This window comes from Lemur catta, chromosome 12, assembly GCF_020740605.2.
Source record: "Lemur catta isolate mLemCat1 chromosome 12, mLemCat1.pri, whole genome shotgun sequence".
Classification (NCBI taxonomy): domain Eukaryota; kingdom Metazoa; phylum Chordata; class Mammalia; order Primates; family Lemuridae; genus Lemur; species Lemur catta.
This window is the reverse complement of record NC_059139.1, coordinates 79,889,389-79,905,100: the sequence shown is the minus strand read 5'-3', so window position 1 is coordinate 79,905,100 and position 15,712 is coordinate 79,889,389. Positions and strand designations below refer to the sequence as shown.

Genomic DNA, 15,712 nt, shown 5'->3' with positions numbered 1-15,712 from the left:
AACCTCAAACTCCTGGGCTCAAGCAGCAATCCTGTTGCCTCAGTCTCCTGAGTAGCTGGGACTACAGGCACCGGCCACCACGCCAGGCTAATTTTTCTATTTTTTGTAGAGACAGGGTCTCTCTTGCTCAGGCTGGTCTTGAACTCCTGGCCTCAGGTGATCCTCCCACCTCAGCCTCCCAAAGTGCTAGGATTACAGGTGTGAGCCACCGTGTACTTGGCCCAGCTGCCTATTTTCTTTAAACAATTTTTAAGCGTACAATTCAGTGGCATTATATTCATGATGTTGCGTAATCATCACCACTATCTGTACTCAAAATTTATTCGTCATCTTCAACATAAACTCTGTACGCATTAAACAATAACTCTCTCTTACTGAGTTTCTCTAGCTCCTCTAATCTGCTTTCTGTCCCTATATAAGTGAAATTATATAATACTTGTCCTTTTGTTTCTGGCTCATTTCACTTAGCATAATGTTTATCTATATTGTAGCATATATCAAAACTTCCTAACATTTTGTGGCTGAAAAATATTCCATGATATGTATATACCATGTTTTGTTTATCCATTCATCTGCTGATGGACACTTGGGTTGTTTCCAGCTTGTGGTTACTGTGGAAAATGTAGCAAGGAACACTAACGTATAAGTATCTGTTTGAGTCCCTGTTTTCAATTCTTTTGGGTGCATACCTAGAAGTGGAATTCCTGAGTTATGCAGTAATTCCATGTTTAACTTTTTGAGGAACGACTGAACTGTTTTACACAATGGCTGCACCAATTTTCATTCCCGTCAGCCATGTAAGAGTTTTCCAGTTTCACCACATTGTCACCAATACTTTTCATTCTCTGTGTTTTGGGTTATAACCATCCTAATAGGTATGAGGGGGTATCTCATTGTTGTTTTGATTTGCATTTCCCTAATGACTAATAATGAGTATCTTTTCATGTGTTTATTCAGCTGCCTATTTTTGTAAATAAATGCTTATTGAAACATGTCCACAACAATTTGTTTACCCATTGTTGATGGCTCCTTTCATCCTCTAACAGCAGAGTTGAGTAGTGACAGAAACATATGGCTAAAAGTCTAAAATGTTCAATTAGGCCAGGTAAGGTGGCTCATGCCTATAATCCTAGCACTCTGGGAGGCCGAGGCAGGACGATTAATTGAGGTCAAAAGTTCAAGACCAGCCTGAGCAAGAAGAACGAGACACTGTCTCTACTAAAAATAGAAAAAATTAGGTGACTAAAAATAGAAAAAATGAGCCAGGCAAGGTGGCCTGTACCTGTAGACCCAGCTACTTGGGATGCTGAGGCAAAAGGATCACTTGAGCCCAGGAATTTGAGGTTGCTGTGAGCTAGGCTGAGGCCACATCACTATAGCCTGGCAACAGAGCAAGTCTGTGTCTCAAAAAAAAAAAAAAAAAAAAAAAAAGTAAAAGGTTCAATTAATATCTCATCCTTTAAGAAAAAGTTTGCTGACTCCCATGCTAGACCATAAAAAAGTCTCAATGTATTTAAAAACATTAAAGTCATTCAAAGGATGTTCTTTTTTCAAAACAGAATTGGATTAGAAATCAATACCACCAAAATGGAAAATCTACAATATTTGGAATCATTTCAAATTAAAGAACACACTTATAAATAACTCAGGGGTGAAAGAAGAAATCACAAGGGGAAATTAAAAAATATTTCTAACTGAATTAACATATCAAAACTTAGAGAATGTAGCTAACCCAATCAGTACTTCATAGTGAGAGAATGAATGCTTTTCCCCAAAATTGGGAATAAGACAAAGATGTCCACCCTTGCTGCATTCACTCAATATTGCATTAGAGGTTCTGACCAAAGCAATAAGGTAAGAAAAATAAATAAAAGGCATATAGATTGGATAAGAAAGAGTAAAATTTTCTTTCATTATAGATGATATAATAAGGAATCTACAAAAAAAATCTATTGGAATTAATAAATTTTGCACTACTGCAAGATACTATGTTATGCAAAAATCAATTATAATTCTATAGCAATGAACAATCCAAAAATGAAATACAGAAATCAATTTCATTAACAATATAGTAAAGAGAATAAAACACTTAGCAATACATTAATAAAAAGTTCAGTATCTCAACATTAAAAGCTATAGAGCATTGTTGAGAGAAATTAAAGAAAGTCTTAAATGGATATTCCATTGTTTTATAACCAGATTATGAGATGGCTGCACAGCTCCACAATTTAATCAAAATCACTAAACTGTATACCTAAATTGGTGAATTTTATAGAATGTAAATTATACCTCAATAAAACTGTTTAAAAAAATAAAGAAGAGGTTTTTAAAATTACATTTCTGGGTACAGATACTGGGATGCATTTTTGTCAGAAAGTCAAATTTTATGTTTACAGTTTTGAAATAAAAACTGTTGAAGAAAATGTAAGTTTATTAAAACTTAGATCTTGGTAGATTCCTTATTTCAGTCTCTAACTTTTAAAAAGCTAAACATTTGTCATAGATTTTAACTTCTAAACCTTCACAAATACAATTATTTGTGTGTACACCATTTTAAAAGATTGGATTGTGTATTTTGTTACTGTTATTTGTTAAAACTATTATGTATTAACATGTTGGTTACCATCAGAAGGAGAAAATAGAGTGTTATCTGTATATTCAATGATTTCACTAGTTGGCATGGCAATAGAGCAATTATATCGAAGATTTCTCTCCATTTGATGGAAGTTGGCAATTAGCATATTTTCCACAGCAAGGGACCCTTTAATATTGCTGGTCTTCTCAGTGTGAAAAATTCACACATCACATAATCCCTCTACTAAATATTTTCTTCTTGGGTGGGGAAGTTCCCTGGGAAGCAGCATCTGTCATGTTAATTCCATTCATTATTTTTAGAGAAATATTAACATTTTTCTTAACTTTGATTCCTTTGGGGGAGTGAAATTTGATATTAATCTATATGATTTTAATTTTATTTTTTTCTTAGAGAAGAAATAATGAAACAACTTTTATTTGGTACCTAATGATGGTCTGACCCTGTCTGTGTCTTTGAAGTCCATACAAAGGATATCAGGAGAAATTCTAATGTGCTCTTCATTTTGTATGCTTGTCATCTTTGAAAGGTCTGTAACGCTCCAGAGTGTTCTTCACACAATGATGACAATAAAGGGTGGTAAATACCACCCCCATTTGAGTCAATGCTCAGGACCCAACTCATGTTCTAACGTCTGGACGCTGACATGGGTGCACTCATGGGCAGTCCTCTGACACGGCAGCAGCTGACGCCAAAACCTTTGCCCCATCACTGCCTTGGTCCTAGGTAGGAATCCAGGCAACTGATAAGGACATTTTGCCGGGAGCAAGTGATCACGTGGACAGCCCTTTTGTAATAGCAACTTTTTCAGGGAGAAGAGTGGCAGCTAGTGCTGCCAGATGACAAAGGGATCCTCAGATCAGAGATCTTAGCATTAAGAACAGGAAGCATTTAGAGACCATTTAGTCACAACTAATCATTTTACAGAAGAGAAAACTGAAGCTCAGAAGCTGTACCCAAGGTACAGCAGAAAATAATAATTTCCTATCCAATCTCTCTCTCCGCTTCTCACTAACAAATCCTTGATTTTATTTAGAGTGGCAATGTTCCCAGAATAAAATAATCACCTTCCCGGCCTTCCTTGCAGCTAGGAGTGTATATAACCCATTTTTTCTCACAAAGGAGATATAAGTGGAGGTCATTGGATACGGTTTTGGGGAAAGTTTAAGGGGAAATAATTGGCTTGTATGCCTCTTTGTCTCTACCTTTCTCCCTGCTGCTTGTAATACACACATAAGATTAGTTGTCAGCTCTGACACTTTTTTTATCATGTGCCAGCATCCATTCTGAGTATTAAAAACTTTCACTTTGAGAGCAATATCTCTTTCTGGTAGTCCCTAATATCACTCATATTAGGGAGGAATCCATTCATGGATACTATATTTGAATTCTAGTTTTCCTTATGGAAGCAAAGAGCATATATGAGGTTCTACAGAACTTGAGAAGGACAAGAAGCTTCTAAGCTCCACATCCAAGAGCATTGTGATTGTGTCTTACTTTCTACGGAGCTCTAACTGTAAACATCTAGCATATTAGCTTTTGCTGTTTGTTCCGAGAGGTTATTAGCACCAGCTCACAGAGAAAAGTAACACAATGAAGATGCAAAGTTCTGGCAGACAGTTAAGGAGCAACGTTACTGCAGCATTAAGGAGAGGTGTGCAGAAAAAGGAAATGTGTACACACTTTTGGATTTCTGGGCCAGAAAGGAGAAATTAGAAAGTGACAAAAAGAGGCAAACAAAAGGCTGGGTGTGATGGCTCACGCCTGTAATCCCAGCACCTTGGGTGGCTGAGGTGGGAGGATCACTTGAAGTCAGGAGTTCGAGACCAGCCTGAGCAGGAGGGAGACCCCATCTCTACAGAAAATAGAAGAATTAGCCTGGCATGGTGGCCAGCGCCTGTAGTCCCAGCTACTTGGGAGGCTGAAGGAGGAGGATGGCTTAAGCCCAGGCGTTTCAGGTCGCAGTGAGCTATGATGATGCCACTGCTCCCTAGCCCCGGCGACAGAGAGCGACCCAGTCTCAAAAAATAAAAAGTAAAAATAAAAAGGGGCAAATGAGAAAAACCCTGTCTCCATTAAGCCTGCAAAACTCTTATGTGCCTTTAAAATAGGCCGTTTCCACACGCCATCCAACCACTGATGCTGAGCCAAGCGCAAACTCTGCCAACTTGCCTAAGGAAAGTGGTTTCACTTGCAGTAAATCTTATTCATCCCTAATCTAATTATTGCTGAAAGATTTTTTTCTTTTTTTGAGAAAAAGTCAAATCCTTATCGCTCTTCTCCTTTTCAAGAAAGATAAAAGACTGCCTGGAACATAGCAATAAGACTAGGACTGACTTTGTTCAGCCAAGTTTTCTTTTCAACAGAAGCAAAGGTTGTCAGGTATGGGCTAAGAGGCCATTTCAGCTGCGGGCTCCTCCGGAAGCTGCTGTTATGAAAAGAAGTATAAAGTATGAGGAGCATGCACTGCATGTTTAATCCAATCAATAAAACAAATAATTAGAAGAGTGGGCTTGTGGTAACTAAGGATGAGAGTGTCCAAGAACCTGGTTAGCATGAATGCTTTCTGCGTTTTATTTTTTACTTTATTTTTATTTTTTAACGGAAAGTTGAGTATCAAGAGGATATGTAGATACGATCGACCTTACACACTTGGAGTGTTTAAAACACAATCCTGGTATTTGTTCTCATCTCAGAAGCGCTGGGCTTGGTCTTTGTTACCTATTGGATTTCAGGAAGGCTGACTTGAGAAGCGGCGTTGCCATTTCCTGGGCCTTCACTTATTTTTTTTCCGGCGCCGGCAGCCAGATCCTTTGTTGTGCGTCCTCTGCATTCATCTCTCTCTGCCCTCGCACCTCCAGGCCGTGTGACGGGGATTGTTTGCAGGTCTTCGCGCGGAGAGCCCGGGACCGCCGTCCGCCCCGGCGGCCGATAAAGGGCCGCTGCCGCCGGCCAGGGGACGTCGGGCCGGGGCCGCCCACCCCGGGCGCAGGCAGCTTTGTGTGCGCGCCTGCCCGTCTCCGCAGCGCCCGACCCCCGGCGGCGGCGCGGCCGCGACCCCCGAGGAGGCGGGGCCTCCGCGCCGGCTCCGCCCGGCGAGGGTCGCACGGCCGCCGCCGCCGCCCGGGCCGGTTCCGTCACAGCGCGCAGCCCCGACCGCTTCGCCGCGGGCGCCGGACCGGGCTGCCGGGAGCGCCCCGCGGCCTTCGTCCCTCCCGAACCCGCGTCCTGCTTTCTGCCCCGCTGCCTCACTTTTCCTCGTTAACGGCACATTGGCGGGGAGCCTGGCGAAACTCAGACTGACAACAGAAGAAGAAAAGAAAGGACACATTCGATGCACCCGTCTCGGCACTCCGGAGTTTGTGAAGCGTCGTAAGGATGTCGGAGTCGGGGGAAATAAGTGAATTTGGCTACATTATGGAATTGCTAGCTAAAGGCAAGGTAGGAGATCGGGCGCGCGGCCCGCGGCCGGGGCCCCCTCCTCCGGGCGCTACCCGGCCTGGAGCTGTGGGCGTCCCGTCCCTTCCCGCGCCCCGGCGGGGCGGGGGGTAGAACCCCGGGGTGCCTGCTCTCAGCCCGGGCGTCCCACCAGCTGCAGAATGCAAAGTGGCCACCTTTTCTTTACTGCATGGCATCTCTTTAATGACCCACGGGGGCTTTCGGGCGCGTTGGAGCCGGCTGAGCCGCGGCGGGGGTTCCCAGGACGCAGGGGGTCAGGCCAGCGTGCAGAGATGGAGAGGAGGGCTGGGCGGTGGCCGGGGGGCGCTCTCCCGCGCACCCAGGGGTGGTCAAGCGTGGTGACTTCGAGTGGGTGACCTCGCCTGTCTGGGCGCGGAGCGTGGAGGGGGAGTCGGGCCGGCGGGTGGGAAGGCTTGGAGGGCGGGAGCGTGCTCAGCGCGCAGCCAGACCCGGTGGCCGGTAAAGAAGGGCAGCACTCGGTTCGCCCTGCCTTGCCGATTGCAGCCCTCCCTCCAGGTCCTTAGCCGCCGCTCCAGGCCAGGGATATTTCAAGCAGCCTTTTCTCCGTGGGGAGGGGAAGATGCTGGAGGGAGCCGTATTTCAGCCCCGCACCTGTCCCGGAGCCTCTAGGAACCCGGGATGGCGCCGTCGACGGGTCCTCGCGACCACGCCCTCAGCGGGGCAGGGTGGCGCCAGGCCTGGGCAGAGGGCCTTGCGGGCGGCTGCGCTCCGCGCTGCGTCCGCCAAACTGCTCTGAGAGGCTCCTGAGTGGTTTGCAGCCGGGACGTGTCGGCAAATACCGAGGCCGCACCGGGACTCACGGGCGGCGAGAAGGCGGGAGAGGGCGTGTGCGTTCGCCCTCTGCGCATGGAGCTTCGAGAAGAGGTGATGGCACAGAGGAGAACCCGACTCCCTGCGTGCGGTCATCTGAAAGGAGAAGGGATGGTTTTGCAGCTCCGGAGTGAGCATCTGAAACTTCAGTCGCACACCGCCTAACTCCAGCTCCGCCGCGGTACGGCATGGAGCAGTTTTAGCTGCAGGCCACACGGTCCTGCGGCTCCCAGAGCTGGGGAGCCGGTTTAAGGCACTGCCAGCCTAAAGGGTCCCAGGCAAACCATACGCCTCCCTGAATTCTCCTGTTCTGCAACCGTAGCACACGTTCATCCGAAATAAAATGTTCATTAACATTTCAAAGGTGGGGGCTATTCCTAGGCCACCCTCCCATTTAAAGCCCAGGCCAGAAGTACAAATGGAGAACCTTTGTTCTGTTCTTGCAACTGGAGCTCCATCCTGCACCTGAGGGGCCTCCCGCTCGCACGCCGGCCAGTACATCCAAGGCCCTCGTCGTCCCCAACAGCGGCCTCTTTACCAGCCCTTTGGCCTAGGGTGCATACTGCAGCCCGCTCTGCCCTCTGAAGAATGGACCCTGGGGAGAGGAGAAGTCCAGAAGAAAAGCCTGGCTCCGAGCGAAGAGGCGCACAGCCAGAGGAGGGCCAGAGCCCGGCCCTCTACAGAGCAGGACGCCCTGCAGGACCCCGGCTGCCAGGGCTAAGGGCGATGTCTAACAGGTGTACCTATTTGGGAAGTGTGAGGGCTGGGGCTGGGGGGCAGGCAGGAAAAAGAATGCCTTTTTGTTGATTACAAAACAAATGATTACTCCATGGGATGATTGCTAAGTGAGTTTTGTTCTGTGGTGCTAGGACATTCTTCAAAGTAAGCCAGAATTGTATTCATTGGCTTTTCTTTCCTTCAAAGGGAGGCAAGCCCTGGAATTCTGAGAGAATAGTTTTGGGGCAGGACCCAGGGATCAGCATTTTAACACCCCAGGTGGCTATGAGGCAGACAGGTGAGCCTCCCAGAAGCACTAAATAGGAGGTAGGGCAGAGCCATTGGTGAATCCTTAAAACTCCTTGTAATCAAGTCAGATAAACAAAACCCAAAACAACCCTCTCAGAATAGCAATATGTGCATCATAATATGCTCGCTGTGATGAAAGAACAAAAACAAAATAACTTTTTGGCTTCGTTCTGTGGATTCTCTGCCTCTCTTTACTAGTCAGACCCTCTTCATCAGGCTTCAGCAATGGACCTGAGCATGCTCAGGGGACTTCCAAAATTGGAGAGGCCAAGTGTCCCTTTGAAATCTCTGGGGTTGGAAAGCAGGCTCTCCCAGGAAGAACTTAGGACAGTTCCTCCCTCTGTCCTTTTTTGGGGGTGAAGGGGGTTGGGTTGGTCAGTAGTAGCCTCCTGACTGTTTCAGCACAAGCCTATCTGCTATCCACTCTCCTCAAGCTCCCCCCATCCCAGCTCCATTTGAAACCCCTGTTCTGTGTGTGATTATACAGGATTTGAAGACTGGATAGCAGCCATGGAATAGCAGCCCTTTGAGGTTGATTTGCTTTATTTTCCTCTGAGAAGTTAAGTTCCGCTTCATAGTTCAGGTTAGTAATGTAATGAATAATGTGAAACTGGTCTGATCCTGAGAGTTACAGCAGTGCAGAGGCCTGTAGTGGGCCTGCCCCCTCCCACTCTTTCCCTCGGAGTTGGGAACAGTGAGTTGGCCATCCTCATGATTTCTTTCGCTTTTCCCCCAGACATTGTCTTATCCTTGTGCTGGACTTCTCAAACTCCTTATGTAAGTTGATTTAAGATACATGGCTCTAGAATTTTATAAAATTAATACCCGAATATTATGCTTGTTGCAAAATATTCAAACTTCACACAAGGTTTTACAGAGTAAAAAGTGAAAGTTCGTGCCCACCTCCAATCCACTACCCTTCCCAGTGGCAGCAGTTTATGTGCCTACTTCAAATTAAATGAGCTTACTCTGTGTTCTCTGAATGTGGGAGGTGAGCCTTTCATCTTAGGGTAACCTAAAACCCACAGGACAAACTTGATCACCTTATTTTACTCTATTGTTATGGTTACTTTAATATTTAAAGTACACAGTGATCCCTGCCATCGTGATCTTTCTGCTCATCAAGTAACACCCTAGAAGTACAGTTATAATTCTCAAGAGGTTTAAAAATCAATGTAAATGTATTTCCTCATATTTTACTAATTGTGAAAATTTACCAGTTCTGAAAGCTGTCTTTTTGTTTCTTTTGCAACTCATCTCTCTGGACTAAAGTACAGTTTTCCAAATCTGTGGTCAATATATAGGACTGCTCATAGCAGTATTTTCAAACTGTTTTGGTCTCTTGAAAGATTTGCATCAATGATTTTTATTGCCATCATATACTTTTCTGAAATCATATAATGAAGATTTAATGACAAGGAACATAGAATTTAGATTTAGTATACCCCTTTATATTTTGAGTATTTAATAAATTTATTTATATATAAATAGCCAGAAAATACATCCTGTTTCCCATAATTCAATAATTACTGTTCAGGCACAACCAACGAATACAATAAATAGTTTGAGCAAATGAAAAGAGGCTTTGGAAAACTTACATTTAATTTTAATAGAGAAATAGGCGATGATACCATTACTTGGTGAATTATTATTTTAACTTCTAACATCTTTGAGGCACAAAAAATTCAAGAAGTTTTACAAACACAAAATTTACTTCAAAACAAGAATACACTTATCCTCTGAAGAATTAGGTTTAGAAAAATCCTGAAATCTAGACTAATGTAAGGTTTTAAACATCTCCTGGGACCAAAACAAAAATACCACCAAATGATCTGTTTCAGAAGGATGAATAGATAGTTGCTCACACAGCTAAACTCTAAACTGGAGTGCTAATGGTAAGGTTGTGTCCACTGGAAAGTGTTTTTAAATTTTTTTTTTTTTATATCTTGGGACTGGGTGAAATGTGTGTGCTGTAGGGGGTAGGGAAGGCAAACAGAAGATTTAGACTTTTGTAATGCCATTCTGAAAATAGCTAATTTCATAAATATAATTTTCCCCTGATTTATTTTACTACATTGTCCTAAAGATAATTTGGAAAAAAAGTATACCCAAAACTACTTTGAAAAAGAATATTTAAATCATATTTTTTATGAAATTATAAATTATATGTTTTACACTTACCTGGCAGTGCAAGAGGGATGCTGGAATGAGACGCAGCATTGAATCCTGTTTCTTTCGTGTCTAGTGGTGTGATCCTGAGCATATTTATTACTTAATCTCTGGGTAGAGGTGGGGAGGAGTTGTGGTTGTTACCTGTATCCTCTGAAGAGAATTAAACCTATTCCAGTGGCTGGGTGTGGTGGCTCATGCCTTAATCCCAGCACCTTGGGAGGCCAAGGCAGGAGGATTCATTGAAGCAAGGAGTTTGAGAGCAGCCTGGGCAACATAGTGAAGACCCTATCTCTACAAAAAATTAAAAAATTAGCCAGGAGCAGTGGCATGCACTTGTAGTCCCAGCTACTTGGGAGGCTGAGGCAAGAGGATTGCTTGAGCCCAGGAGTTCTAGGCTGCAGTAAGCTGTGATTGTGCCACTGCACTCCAGCCTGAGAGACAGTGAGACTGTCTCTAAAATAAATAAATAAATTTAATTAAAAAAAATACCTATTTCATAGGGTTATTGCAAGGATCAAATGAATATTTTATGCAAGATTCCTAATGCCGTTATTGGCACATAATAGGTCCTCAATAAATGAAAGATATTACCTCTGGCTATTAGGACAACAGGGTTGGGTCTTGAGACACCTTAAATCCAAACTGTGATCACTGTGATATAGAGGTAGGGTTGCCAGATAAAATATAGAATATAGAGTTAAATTTGAACTTCAGATAAACAACTCTTTTTAGTACAAGTATGTCCCATGCAATGTTTGAGACATGCGTATACTACAAAAATTTCATTATTTATCTGAAATTCAAATTTAACTGGGTGTGTTTGTTTTTATTTGCTAAATCTAGCAACCCTAAGAGGAGGAATAATAAGATGTGGCCAAAAAGGACCTGCTAGACAACCTCAAAATATTGGCAATTTTGTTCACCTCCGGTTGGCCAAAAAACCTATTTGCCTACAAGTTATGCAGCCACTACACTCCTGTCATTAATGGAAAAATGTCGGTCAGAGCAGCACTATGTTCCTCTCATTTCCCCAGTTTCAAACTGTTGGTGTGGTACTACTGTTTAGTAGGTAAATGCCTACTGAATCTTCTCTTTAACAAGTAAAAGCTTAAATGGTTGGGAAGATAAGACTTGCAAAGCATCAAACATTAGTGTACAAATTGAGAATATGTAGTTGTGTTAAACTGAGCGGTAAGACTAAGTGCTAAAGGAGTTGAGAGTAAGGGGAGACAATCAATGAAAACTAGACTAATGAAGGAGGTTCTAGAACTGCATCTTGAAAGATGAGCAGGATTTGGCCAGGCAGTAGAAATCTGAACTTCCTGGCTTTCTGCACTCCTCTCCCCTCCCTTTGTTCCCATAGAAACACTTTATGACTGGTAACCTTAGCATATCAGAGGCTTGGTCAATAATTGATAGACAGTGCCATTTATCGTCCCATCACCTATAACCCCCCGATAACCGGAAGTACAGACAATCTGTGTGCCAATCTACTGTAAAACCCTGTGATTTACTTTCTATCTTCCTTATTTTCCATAAGTCCAGGGGCTTTCTTGATTTTGTACCCATAGTTAGTTGCTCAATGACTAGGGGTTCCCAACAGGGGGCAAGGCTTAGGGGTATGTGGCCATATCACTTTGTTTCTACTTCTTGTTTAGGACATACTAAAAGAATCTGATCAGAACCCTATCTGATCTCAGACCAAACTGATTAAGAGCCAGTGGTGCCTCATAGCACTGACTGAAACATACACCATGATCACTGGGACCTGACCCAGCCAGGAATTTAATCTCCTGGTGGGTAATAGGAGTCAATATGGGAAGGCACCAGGTCAGCTTAGTGAGTAGTGTATGGTTTACAAAGTAACAGGTTTGTATTTTAAATAGCAAGTAACAAACATTTATTGAGCCTGTTTTACCAGAACCTGAATTTTGTCTATGTTTGGGGAAAGGGTGTTATTGACCTTTTGGGCTTCATGCAGTAGATGAATGTGAGACCTAGAAGATGGAAGAGCCCTTGTGATAGAAGAGCAATTAAATAATACCAACAAGTGCAAGATATTACGATGAAGGCAAGAGTGCTGAGTGAAGGTCCACAGACTGGGAGGGGTGTAATAGAAATGGAATAAGTTTCCTTGTGTTGAATTTTGACTCAGATTTTAAAAGAAATTATGGGAAAAGGAGGTGCTAGGATACTCCAAACTGGGGAGGGATAGGCACCAAGAAATAGCATATGCCATGCAAAACGGGGGAATAAAAAATAATTTTTTTTTGAAAACCCAGATATTTCATGTTTTTCCTGCTGAAAAGCCTTCAAAAAAGTTTCCCAGCATCTGCAGAAAAGCATAGTATTTCAGGCCTTCCATCCTTTACCAGACTTATTTTGTTATGGCAAGTTTACCAACCCTCTTATAATCCCTGCCCGCAACACACACACACGTTCAAATACACTCCCATACACATACACCCCTTCCCCTTACATTCCCACACCAAGCTGCTTGTGGTCCCAGACTATGGCTTATTCTGCCCCTTGCACGTAGAGGCACAAGGACAGGGCTACACATATGGAAAGTCATCTGTAAATGCCTAATTGATAGGCTGTTGTTGTAATCTAGGCATGCAAAGTGGAGGCTTCGGGTGGACAGGGGAATCAGCTGTGAGAATGAGAAAGAACAAAACCTGAGGAAGAAGAAACAGTATGATTTGAGGCTGACCAATGGTGGAGAGGGAAGAAGAAAGGATAAAAAACAAACAAAACCCACACAGGATTTTAACTTGAGGAACTGGGAAGCTGGGACGTATGGGTGTTGGAAGAGAGAAGTTGATGAGATGACCCACAGCATGGCAGCCAAGCCCAGAAATGACCAGAGAACTGGGAAAGTGATGCTTTAAAATGGTGGTTTTCAGATTTCCAACATATCCCTCCCCTTTTGCTTTAAAAAGTTTATGGAGTAAATAGAAAGGAATTTTTTTATATTAAAATGTTTTAGAAGTTTTAAAACATGCACATACAAAATGCAAGCAAAACAATACAATGTGAGTGAAGAGTAAGTCTTGTACACCTGACTCCACCCATTGCTTCTCCACGATAGTTATCACTTTTGTGCTCTATTCCAGAGACTTATTTTTATTTATTTGACAATATTAGCATAAATGTGAATGGCAGCCTACAGAATTCATATGGTTTTGTATTTTTTGAATACTATATTTTAGAAATCCTTTCTCATCACTACATTCATTTTAACGGCTGCATAGTATTCCATGGTATGGATATACATTATAGATGATAGATATTTAGTTACTATAAAGTCCCAATAAGATCTTTGTACACATGTTTTTGTGTACACATGGACGTATCACAGTAGGGACATTGTGAGATGTGGAATTCCTTAGTCAAAGGTATAAGTATCTAAAATTTATGATAAGATTTGCAAAATTTCCCTTCAAATAAGCTGTACCAATCTACACTGTCACAAAAAAGTTTGAAAATGCTTAGTTCCCCCACATTTTTGCCAAGTGCATTAACATAATTTTTGAACTTTGTGAATCAGGTGGAAAATGGTATCTCAGTGAAGTTTGATGTGCATAATGGAAGGCCTTTAAAATTTATTTTCATCCAAACATTGTTTATACAGGTTTTACCTTTAATTCATGTTAATGAAGCCTTCTAATCGCCTTTACTCTGTCAACTAGCATGTTTTGGACCAAAGCACTATCCTGGTGTGTGGATGTGAAATTACAGCTGGAGGGAATTATTAACCCAAAGGCCAGTGTTAAAAACAGAAATAGATGCTTTTTAATGGTTGAGAGGCTTTAGAAATCTGTATATGCACATGGAATAGGACCTGATTTAGGTACCTAAATCACGCAGGCATTTGTTATTTTCCTCATTTCCCTCCTGATTAGCACTCTTCAGAACCTGTGGGAAGGAAGCCTTCTCAGGTCTAGCTAGTGCGGCCACGGAACGGGCATATTAATCCGGATCAGAACAGCCGAGTCATTCCCTGGCAAGGCGTTCATCCTTTCTGCATCTCGTCTGTAAATTGAGGGTATTCCATTAAAGACAATTGACAGCATAGCCCCTTGCTGTTCTTTCTTCTGCACTGCTACCCTTATCTAGCTGCGGGCTTGGAGAAGAGGTTACCGCTTCTGACAGAGCTGTGGGGAAGACGGCGGAACTTGCCACAGCCGGAGACTTCTCCCAAAACAGGAAATAAAAGTTGGATGCATTTCAAACCCTAAATGGGAAGCCTCGCTAAAGGGACCCAGCAGTTTAGGGCACCTGTTCTTAAAGTCTAATCTATAAGGCTGAATTATTTAGCCAGACGGGAAGTCAGTGGCGTGATTTAACACAATCTCAGGGTAATTTGTTCTCCGTGTGCCCCAAACAGAAGACTCGCACTCGATCCTCGGTATGCGGAGTTTACGCTGCCAGTGCCCGAGGCGGCGCGCGCCCCAACTCTCGGCGCGCGGGTGCCGGAGCGGCTGGGGCCTCGGCCGGAGGTCTGCGCCGGGAAACCGCGGAGCGGCCGCGGGACCCCCGGCCAGCACCCGGGAGTGGAAGTTCTGCCCTGTGGGCTGTCCCCGCGCCACTTGGCAAGAAGGTGTCGTGTGTGAGGCACCGCGCCCCGGTGTGGAGCAGCAGGAGGCAGAATAGGAGCGCTTGGTGACCGATGAGGGAATGTGAAGTTCGTCCGGCGAATCGAGCCGGGAGGGAAGGGGGAAGAGCCGGCGGGGAGAACGTCCAACCCGGGGAAGCCCCCAGGCCCAGCCTGGTTGGGGGCGGTGGCAGGGGCGGGCGGGGTCTCGCTCTGGTCGCCTTGGAGGGCGCAGCTCTGCGGTGCTCGCTGCGACTGCACAGGGAAGGTGGCCCCGACGCGCCCTCGCCGCCACCACCGAGTTCAGAGTCAGGAAGTGAGGCTTTTCTGTGAAGCTTCGCACCAAGCACTGCAAAGGCACACGGGCCGCGCGGCGCCGGGGCCAAGGCTTCCGCGGGCTGCAGGCGGCCGCTGCGGAGCCGCCCCGCCCCGGCGCCGCCCTCGGCCTCACTTCCGCCCCTCGCAAGCTGCCAGCCCCGGCAGGGGGCCCGGATGGGAGTGAGGGGCCAGCTGCGTGGTGGAGAGGTGGCGGCGGGGGGTGCCAGGACCCAACCGCGCGCCACGCCCCGCCCGCACTGCCCCGGCGCCCGGCCGCCCCGGCGCGCCGCTACCGCCAGCCCCGCCTCCATTGTGCGGCTGCCGCTGTTGCCCGGGAGACGGCCCCGCCCCGGCCCCGCCCCCGCCGGGTCCTGGCGCGGCCGCCGGCCCCTCCGCAGTCAGCAGGAGCCGCCGCCGCAGCTGGCCGCGGGGCGGGATTCCCGGGGCCGTCGCAGGGGCAGAGCTCGAGTCTCCCGCGCCTGTGCTTTCGCCCACCGCGGCCCGCTCCTCACCGCGTCGGTCCGCTGGCCGGAGCCGGCTGACCAGCTCGCCCTCCGGCTTCGAACCGAGGCTCTACGGCCGCCGCAGGGACCCGCCCACCAGACCCCGTCCGGGGTGCCTGTCTGGACCCTGCCGTGGATGACACCTGGCAGAAGGCACCATGGAGGGGGACGGTTCAGACTCGCTGGTGAGTGCGGGGAGAGGGGCGGCCGCCT

At 45.6% G+C, this 15,712-nt stretch overlaps 1 protein-coding gene across 3 annotated transcripts in view; it reads left to right on the top strand.

Moving 5' to 3' along the window:
* The first annotated feature begins 5,730 nt into the window (after positions 1–5,730).
* The window catches only part of TRIM36 (tripartite motif containing 36), a 40,429-nt gene continuing 30,447 nt past the window's right edge, over positions 5,731–15,712 (top strand). The window contains exons 1-2 of one of the 3 annotated variants that reach the window (XM_045565761.1): positions 5,731–6,035; positions 8,114–9,059. In XM_045565761.1, coding sequence (XP_045421717.1) covers positions 5,972–6,035; positions 8,114–8,235 — 186 coding nt within the window. In that variant the 5' untranslated portion in view covers positions 5,731–5,971 and the 3' untranslated portion in view covers positions 8,236–9,059. Of the gene's footprint in view, positions 6,036–8,113; positions 9,060–15,338; positions 15,685–15,712 lie in introns of those variants that run through there. The other 2 variants (XM_045565760.1, XM_045565759.1) reach the window with 2 other exon arrangements.